We start from the raw sequence: 10,299 nt of genomic DNA, 5'->3' as shown, positions 1-10,299 counted from the left end.
GCCCAGTGTGTACCCACAATGGAGATTGGTACAATAAATTGGTTGGTTCATACATTAGAATTTTTACTGAATATTACAGTTTATCTATTTGTATTGGTGGCACTTCGGCTGTAAATACGTGGAGGAGCTCCTAACGGCGAATGAGGTCGGCAGGAGTATTGCTTATAGCATTATAGCATGCCGCTCATACGCCCAGGTTCTCTCTGTACACCTGGCTGTTCTCCGGGTATACACACAGGCAGTGTTATTGTAGTTTGTATGCCGGTGTTACACTGGGAGACACTGCAGTGTGATGGTCACAGTGCGGCTCCCCCTGTCAGTGCAACTTTGTATTCCGGTTACACGCTGATGTTACAGGTAGGCAGTATGGACGCCGGACTCCTTTAGCAGCACAAACGGCTGGCTGCACAGCAAGGATTCATTCCTTTTTTATCCTTACCTTGTCAAAAATTTACCCATGTATGTTATGTGTTTTATATGTCGCCATTTTAAGATGTAATAATAAAAGTTAATTTTTATTACAACCACCTCTCTTTACCAGTGCGCCACACTAATGACAGCCTTCTCTTTCTCAAAAATTGTCGAACCCAAATCGCTGGGCCTTCAATCTGATAAATGGTCCATATGGGTTTATTGGTTCTAGAGATATTGCGGGTAAACCGATTTTTTTCATTTCTAAAATGTAATTTCATGGCTGTTCATGTTGTTTGAGGGCAGATTTCTCTGGAACCAAAAGGCCCAGTTTCACAGAAGTTGAAAGTATTTACACAAATAGAGACCCATGAGCAGACCACCCAACCAGAACACTGGTCATACCTCCCACATTATTGCGCATAATGGGCCCTTGATCATTTTCAGCTCCAGGCCCATTTAGACCTTAATCTGGCACTGATTCTACATAATATGAGTAAATGAAATTCTATGTGACATTATCCTGCTCTGCAGCCGTCACTGATTATCCAGCTCTGCAGCGTCACTGATTATCCAGCTCTGCAGCCGTCACTGATTATCCCGCTCTGCAGCCGTCACTGATTATCCGGCTCTGCAGCCGTCACTGATTATCCTGCTCTGCAGCGGTCACTGATTATCCAGCTCTGCAGCCGTCACTGATTATCCAGCTCTGCAGCCGTCACTGATTATCCCGCTCTGCAGCCGTCACTGATTATCCGGCTCTGCAGCCGTCACTGATTATCCTGCTCTGCAGCGGTCACTGATTATCCAGCTCTGCAGCCGTCACTGATTATCCAGCTCTGCAGCCGTCACTGATTATCCCGCTCTGCAGCCGTCACTGATTATCCGGCTCTGCAGCCGTCACTGATTATCCTGCTCTGCAGCCGTCACTGATTATCCAGCTCTGCAGCCGTCACTGATTATCCAGCTCTGCAGCCGTCACTGATTATCCCGCTCTGCAGCCGTCACTGATTATCCGGCTCTGCAGCCGTCACTGATTATCCAGCTCTGCAGCCGTCACTGATTATCCAGCTCTGCAGCCGTCACTGATTATCCAGCTCTGCAGCCGTCACTGATTATCCGGCTCTGCAGCGTCACTGATTATCCAGCTCTGCAGCCATCACTGATTATCAAGCTCTACAGCCGTCACTGATTATCCTGCTCTGCAGCCGTCACTGATTATCCAGCTCTGCAGCGTCACTGATTATCCTGCTCTGCAGCCGTCACTGATTATCCTGCTCTGCAGCCGTCACTGATTATCCAGCTCTGCAGCCGTCACTGATTATCCAGCTCTGCAGCCGTCACTGATTATCCAGCTCTGCAGCCGTCACTGATTATCCTGCTCTGCAGCCGTCACTGATTATCCTGCTCTGCAGCCGTCACTGATTATCCGGCTCTGTAACCGTCACTGATTATCCGGCTCTGCAGCCGTCACTGATTATCCAGCTCTGCAGCCGTCACTGATTATCCGGCTCTGTAACCGTCATTGATTATCCGGCTCTGTAACCGTCATTGATTATCCGGCTCTGCAGCCGTCACTGATTATCCAGCTCTGCAGCCGTCACTGATTATCCAGCTCTGCAGCCGTCACTGATTATCCAGCTCTGCAGCCGTCACTGATTATCCAGCTCTGCAGCCGTCACTGATTATCCGGCTCTGCAGCCGTCACTGATTATCCAGCTCTGCAGCGTCATTGATTATCCGGCTCTGCAGCCGTCACTGATTATCCAGCTCTGCAGCCGTCACTGATTATCCGGCTCTGCAGCCGTCACTGATTATCCGGCTCTGCAGCGTCACTGATTATCCGGCTCTGCAACCGTCACTGATTATCCAGCTCTGCAGCCGTCACTGATTATCCAGCTCTGCAACCGTCACTGATTATGCGGCTCTGCAGCGTCACTGATTATCCGGCTCTGCAGCCGTCACTGATTATCCGGCTCTGCAGCCGTCACTGATTATCCGGCTCTGCAACCGTCACTGATTATCCAGCTCTGCAGCCGTCACTGATTATCCAGCTCTGCAACCGTCACTGATTATCCGGCTCTGCAGCGTCACTGATTATCCGGCTCTGCAGCCGTCACTGATTATCCGGCTCTGCAGCCGTCACTGATTATCCGGCTCTGCAACCGTCACTGATTATCCAGCTCTGCAGCCGTCACTGATTATCCAGCTCTGCAGCCGTCACTGATTATCCAGCTCTGCAGCGTCACTGATTATCCGGCTCTGCAGCCGTCACTGATTATCCGGCTCTGCAGCCGTCACTGATTATCCGGCTCTGCAGCGTCACTGATTATCCTGCTCTGCAGCCGTCACTGATTATCCGGCTCTGCAGCGTCACTGATTATCCGGCTCTGCAGCTGTCACTTATTATCCGGCTCTGCAGCCGTCACTGATTATCCAGCTCTGCAGCTGTGCCGTCACTGATTATGCAGCTCTGCAGCTATCACTGATTATGCAGCTCTGCAGCTATCACTGATTATCAAGCTCTACAGCCGTCACTGATTATCCAGCTCTGCAGCCGTCACTGATTATCCGGCTCTGCAGCCGTCACTGATTATCCAGCTCTGCAGCTGTGCAGCCGTCACTGATTATCCAGCTCTGCAGCCGTCACTGATTATCCTGCTCTGCAGCCGTCACTGATTATCCAGCTCAGCAGTGTCACTGATAATCCGGCTCTGCAGCTGTCACTGATTATCCAGCTCTGCAGCGTCACTGATTATCCAGCTCTGCAGCGTCACTGATTATCCCGCTCTGCAGCCGTCACTGATTATCCAGCTTTCCCGGTCATCGTGGTGCAGGAAAGGAGGCAGCGCTCCCCATTGCTGCTGCCAACTCTATAGCACCATTGGTGGAGTTGCTGTTCCCGCCGGAGACTGCACCGCTGCTGGTGAGGGGTGTGCGAATGTGTTCGGGGCTGCTGCTGCCTGATTATGGGGGTTATTCTGGTTCACTCGCAAAGGCAAATTCACTCTCTAATAGACCAAACCATGTGCCCTGCAGGTGGAGCAGATGTAACATGTGCAGAGAGCATTAGATTTGGGTGGGGTTTTATACTTCACACTGAGATCTATATTGCAGTGTAAAAATAAAGCATTCAGTATTTACCCTGAACAGAAACAATATAACACCCAAATCTAACTCATGTTATATCTGCCCCCCTGCAGTGCACATAGTTTTGTCCATTAGGGAGTGATAGATCTTGAGGACAGGTTTGGCCACCCCTGGTCTATGGTGAGCAGGGAATTAGTCTGAGAGGGGCTGTACTTTTGTGAAATGTGTATAAGGGTTTAGACTGTGCGCTGTATTGTGAATAGTGGACACTACTCTGTGGTATAATAAATATAACTACTGTGCATGGCAATGTGTATAATGGAAACGACAGTACAGTATGTAAAGCAGACATCCTGTGCATTGTAATGTGTATGTCGGACACTACCGTGCAGTGTAATGTAATTAAAGGGCACTATCGTGTTGTGTAATGTATATAACGGACACTACCATATGGTGTAATGTGAATAAAGGGCACTACCATGCCTTGTAATGTGAATAACAGGCATGACTGTGCGGTCTAATGTGAATAACGGGTGCTACTGTGCTGTGTAATGTCAATAATGGGCACTACTGTGCAGTGTAATGTGAGTAACATGCATTATTGTGTGGTCTAATGTGTATAGAGGACACTGCCATGCGGTGTAATGTGAAAAGTGGGCACTATTTCGCAGTATAAAATGAATAATGGGTCCTACTGGACTTTGTAAAGTGAATAACAGGCACTACCATGAGGTGTAATGTGAATAACGGGTACTTCCGTGCTGTGTAATGCAAATAACAGGCACTACTGTGCTGTGGGATGTGAAAAAGGGGCACTTATGTGGGTCTAATGTGTATAACGGACACTGCCGTGCAACGTACAATGGACACTGCTGTGTCTTGTAATGTGAATAATGGGTACTATTGTTTGGCGTAATAAGAATAATAGACACTACTGTGCAGGGTAATGTGCATAATGGACACAATTGTGAGGTGTAATATAAATAATTGGCACAACTGTGTGGATTAATGTGTATAATGTACACTACTTTACTGTATAATGTGAATAATGGACACTATTGTGTGGTATAATGTGTATAATGGACACTACTGTGCAGTGTCTTGTGAGTAATGGGCACCGCTGTATAGTGAAAGATGTATTAGCACTATTCTGTTCCAGTTAGTGCACTGAACATGCGTGTTCTCTGTCACTTCAGTGTTCAATCTCCGCGACTTGCCCCCAACCCGCTAATGCTTCCATTTATCACACACACTTCGCACTTCATTACCCTTTCTATTGCACATTAAATGACAACAGCAAATACTGTACCACACAACATTTACTATGAATGTTACACAAATACGATTTCTAATTGGTTAATTTTCTATTCTTCAGAATTGTGTACCGTATACATAGCAGCAGAACGGCGGTGCGCCGTAGGATTCTGCCAGAAGAATGATTTCACAAGGAAGCGGAACCCTGGATGTAGGTGCTGCAATCTCATGGGTTTATTAAAGATAGAAATTAGCATGTGTCACACGAACAATCAGTGAGCCCCAATAAATGAAATGGGTGCGCTAACGTATTTCTGCTCTGGAAGCAGTGCTGTAACCAGGGGCGTAGGGAGAGTGGCTCCAGGAGCTGAGGAGGATGGACACTTTTTATAGATGGACATTAGAGATCCTCCTGCACCTTAAGCGTCTATCAGGGGAGCGCTAGCCAGAAGTACTGTACGCCCTTGCATTCAGCATGTAAGCCCTCTCAGCAATGAGCATGTGACCCACTGGCAACGAGCATGTTACCCCCCCTGGAAATGAGCATGTAACCTCCCCGGGCAACGAGCATGTAACCATGTAACCCCCCTGGCAATGAGCTTGTAAACCCCCTGGCAACAAGCATGTAACCCCCCATGGCAACGAGCATCTAACCCCCTGATGACAATGAACATGTAACCCCCCTGGCAAAGAGCGTATAACACCTGACAATGAGCATGTAGGTGAGGGGCAGAAGATGAAGCATTATGTGTGTAAGCGGCACTAGTGGGGGTATTAATTGTTTAGGCAGCAATTCAGGGGGCATTACTGTATGTGTGTAGGGGGCACTAGTGGGGGCATTATGCGTGTAAGCGACACTACACGGGGCATTATGTGTTTAAGCAGCACTACAGGGGGCATTATGTGTGTAAGCGGCACTACAGTGTGTAAGCAGCACTAGAGTGTGTAAGCAGCACAACAGGGGGCATTATGTGTAAGCGGCACTAAAATGCCTGGGGGGCATACAGAATGTATAATTACGCCATTGCATGCAAAGCTTTACCAAGAAGCACCAGGAACACTGGAGCCCCAAGGAGAAGATGCAGAAACTGCATCTTTTGCCATGAAACCCCTGGTAATGAGTAATCAGAAGCCCTACTGTGGGGCATCATTTGTATGGGGCATATTTGTGTGTGGGACAAAAAATGGTGTCAATGGCATAATTGTGTGTGGTATAATGTATAAAAAGAATTACGGTGTGTGGCATAATATGTAATAGGCATTATGGTCTGTGATATATGTTACAGGCATTACGGTGTGTGGTATAATATGTAATCGGCATTATGGTCTGTGATATAATATGTTATAGGCATCACGGTGTGTGGTATAATATGTAATAGGCATACAGTGTGTGGTATAATGTGTTATGGGCATTACGGTGTGTTGTACAATATGTAAAAAGGAATTTCAGTTTGTGGCATAATATTTAATAGGTCTTATGGTGTGTGTCATAATGTGTAATAGGCATTAGGGTGTGTGGCATATTGTGTAAAAGGCATTAGGGTGTGTGGGATAATGTGTAATAGGCATTAGGGTGTGTGCTGTAATGTGTAATAGGCATTAGGGTGTGTGGCATATTGTGTAAAAGGCATTAGGGTGTGTGCTGTAATGTGTAATAGGCATTAGGGTGTGTGGCATATTGTGTAAAAGGCATTAGGGTGTGTGGGATAATGTGTAATAGGCATTAGGGTGTGTGGCATAATGTATTGGGGACATTACTATAAAATAGAAAACTGACTAGGGGGAGGGCGTGCCGAAACATTCCCTTGCTCAGGGCAACATGTCATTTAGCTACACCTCTGGCTGTAAAATGGCTCCAGCCGTAAAGTGCTTATAGCGACTGTACAAATGGGGAACTGCTGAAGAAATTCAGGTTGCTGGGTGCTGTCCCGGGTAACATGCTAGCTAGAAGCAAGGGCCATGGGACAGAGATAGTGATGGTGATGCCCACATAGACCAATAAGTATTTGCCCACCAACCAGCTTCACGGTGACCTCATTTCTGGTGGGTCCCTAATACTAAGTTTGAATAATAATTTGAATTGATTAATAATATGGAGTGTGCATCTGCACCATGTGTTTTTTTTTTGCAGAACTACAAGTCCCAGCAAGATAGCACCTTATGTAAATCGGGTGTGCATTCTAAGATCCCCCCCATGATGCCACAAAGCCCTGTGCGGCACTGCTCTCACCCCCCTATTTACAGCCATGCCTGGGAGCACTGAAGGGCCCAGGCAGTACATGGGCAGAGGTGATGAAACTTTGCCCAATCTGTCTTTCTGTGGCCACGGGTATTTCAACAACTTAAATCAGTCAGTCCAAATCTGGTTCAACCAATGAGAGATGCATGTGCATCAAAGCTTGGATCCCTCATCAGACACCTTTTTGATAAAGACTATGTATATCGTATTGCACTGATAGTGTCATAAATATGTGAGCCACTGAGCTAACAGTCTACGCTATATGTTATAAAGTAGAACCATTTTGCCAGACTGATAAAACCTTATGCCATGTACTGTATGAGCCATGTATGTGCAGAACATTCCCTCAATTAATCAAGTGGCTGAGACTAAATTTGCTTTCAAATGTTTTAGTCCATATCTCATTTTTTTTAGCATTTCTGTAAATGAGATATACTGACAATGAGACCATTATCTGAGTGACAAGCATTATTATTATTACATTTATTAATTTCTTAAGAATGCACCTAATAACTTCACATACATTATCAAGGCATCCATGCAGACCCCATGGCGATCCCTTAGGTATTGTGGATAAATTAATTTTTATCTCATTTTTATCTACAGAGACAATGAATGTGATGTCTGATCACAATGAGACTTTGTACCAACCTGAGAATTTCATTTTGATTGGGATCCCCGGCCTGGAGGTAATCCAGTTCTGGTTCTCCATCCCTATGTGTGTCATATATGTTCTCACCATCCTAGGGAACGCTGTCACGCTTGGTATCATTATGCCCCAAGAGACCTTCCACAAGCCAATGTATTTCTTCCTCGCCATGATGTCAATGATCGACCTTGTGGCATCAGCAACCACCACCCCCAAAATCCTCTGCATCTTCTGGTTCAGCTCCAGGGAGATTGGTTACAACGCATGTCTTTTCCAGCTCTTCTTCATCCATGTTCTCACCATTATGGAGTCTACAGTTCTGCTGGCCATGGCGTTTGACCGCTATGTGGCCATTTGCCATCCTCTCAGATACACCTCGATCCTAACTAACGCCACTACTGCCAGGATTGGGGTTATGGCCATAATAAGAGGCTCATTTGTAATGGCGCCAGCGATGTTACTGATATGGAGGTTGTCCTACTGCAGGACCAACGTCATCTCCCACACCTACTGTGAGCATATGGCCGTGGTGAAGATTGCCTGCACGGACACCACCATAAATCAGATGTACGGTATAACCGTGGCTCTGCTGGTGATAGGCGGAGATATTATATGTATAACTGTGTCCTATTGCGCCATTGTTAGGGCGGTCTTCAGACTTTCCTCCAAGACCGCTCGTCACAAGGCGTTAGGTACCTGTGTCCCCCATTTCTGTGTCATCCTCATCTCCTACATCCCGGCTCTCTTCTCCTTCTTCACGCACAGGTTTGGGCACAACATCCCCCTCCACATCCACATCATCCTGGCCAACCTGTATATCCTCATTCCACCCATGTGCAATCCCATCATCTACGGGGCAAGAACCAAGGAGATCCGGGAGCAGGTCGTCCTTAAATTCCATGAACTGCTGTAAGATTTGGATTTTCTATGCAGCACAATACATTTTTTGGCCACATTTTAAATAACGGTTCCCACTATGCTGTTGTAGAATTTGTGGGATGAACAGAATCATCGATGTCCCGCCCACATTACCCTATCAGCCACTGACTATAAACTGTCATTTGGGTTTGGACGGAGAAGAGAGCAGCAACTCTCGTCATTGGAGGAGATCCTGTTATGGTGTCATAAAGATTTCAGTATGTAACACCAAGGTCAACCAAGAAGGTCAACAGTCCAAAGGTCGACCACTGTTGGTCAACAGGCCATATGTCAACACATAACAAAGATTGAGAAAAGGGTTGACATGAGTGTTAAACTTTCTGTCTATGTCAACATATGTCGACATGAACACTGTATAAGTGTACTGCGTCCCTGCACATGGCTCGCTGCACTCGGCACACTGTTAGGGGGACATTTACTAAGATGCGAGGTCTATTTCACATGGGCAACCAATCAGAATCTATGACTTATTTGTTTAGCACCTTCCAATAGATAGTATGGTTGCCCATGGCAACATCCCATGTGAAATAGCCGACTTGAATAGTGAAGTGATAGAACAACTTGTTTTTTTTAAAAATTTGAAAACCTCAGGTCGTCCTGTTTTCTGTTGACCATTCCCATGTCGTCCTATTGCACGTGTTGATCATTGGACATAAGACATGTCGACCTTTTACGTGTGTCGGCCTATGGCCTGTTGATCATTAGTGGACCTTTTTATTGCCGACCTGACGACCGTATTCCCCTGTAGTTGCTATATTATGATGTCGATATAAGTAGCCATTGTGAGCCAATCACCACTCCTGAGGACGGTGACAAGATAATTATCAGGAACTAACAAGTCCCCGTGCAGATTAATCTGGATTACGTTACATGAATATCATTTGTTGAATTGTTGCACATGGCTAACATTATACAGTATGTCATTCACAATAATACATCAGCAATTACAAATACAATCACAATATCGAGTGATGAAAATAACTGGCACCCAGAAATGACTTTCTCTTTCTTTATATTAAGGTAATATATAAACTGTCCACTGGGTGGCGGTATAGGCATAAGTGTGGCTCAGTCTGTGCTACAAAGCAGTAACAGCTACAAGTGTCCTTGGCTAATAAAGGGGCACATTTATCAATGATCGCATTTGCAATGCGATCTGGGCGGAATATTACTGGCCAGGATCGCATTGTAAAATGCGACCAGATCACTGGGATGTATCATCCCTGGCACTGCAGGGACAGGGCTCCGAAAGGAGCCCGTCCCTGCGAAGTGCTAAACCGTAAGCCGGGAGGTCAGCGCATGCGCGGTTATGCGCTGGCACCCGCGACCCCTCTTACCGCACTGCCCTGCTCGGGCAGTGCGATGTGTAGCCATAGGCTACAATGGGCTATCGCCATCCCAGAATGGCAATAGCCCAGGGGTGTGAAGCCGGGCCGCCCGATGTTGATATAGAAACCTATGGGTGATGCGGCCGACGGCGCTGCAGGGGGGGATCGCAGCAGGGATCGGAGATCCCCTTTAATACATTTAGGTGAAACTTAATATTTGCGGTTAACCCCCGAAAACGGGTGTTTTCGGGGATTTAGCCACAAATGTTAGTTGATAAATGCGGCCCAAAGTCTGCTGACTCAGGGGTAAATTACTTACATCGAATGGCTACGAATGAGCCATTCAGGGCCTGGAATCACATACCGGAATTTTCTAAGCCAAAGCAATC

At 46.5% G+C, this 10,299-nt stretch overlaps 1 protein-coding gene across 2 annotated transcripts; it reads left to right on the top strand.

The window, feature by feature from the left end:
• Window positions 1–3,228: 3,228 nt before the first annotated feature.
• On the top strand, window positions 3,229–9,327 carry LOC146059275 (olfactory receptor 52P1-like). 2 transcript variants are annotated; one of them, XM_083171380.1, is made up of 3 exons: window positions 3,229–3,337; window positions 4,877–4,966; window positions 7,601–9,327. In XM_083171380.1, the coding sequence occupies exon 3, from the start codon at window positions 7,606–7,608 to the stop codon at window positions 8,554–8,556; it is 951 nt and encodes a 316-aa protein (XP_083027506.1). In that variant the 5' UTR covers window positions 3,229–3,337; window positions 4,877–4,966; window positions 7,601–7,605; the 3' UTR covers window positions 8,557–9,327. The 2 variants fall into 2 exon arrangements, with proteins under 2 accessions (XP_083027506.1, XP_083027508.1); XM_083171382.1 differs by lacking the exon at window positions 3,229–3,337 and having other exon boundaries at window positions 4,754–4,966.
• Window positions 9,328–10,299: the final 972 nt, after the last annotated feature.

The sequence above is a fragment of the Crinia signifera genome, chromosome 2, assembly GCF_055691185.1.
Source record: "Crinia signifera chromosome 2, ASM5569118v1, whole genome shotgun sequence".
NCBI lineage: Eukaryota > Metazoa > Chordata > Amphibia > Anura > Myobatrachidae > Crinia > Crinia signifera.
Note: the sequence above shows the minus strand (reverse complement) of the source record. Positions and strands in the feature narration are given on the sequence as shown.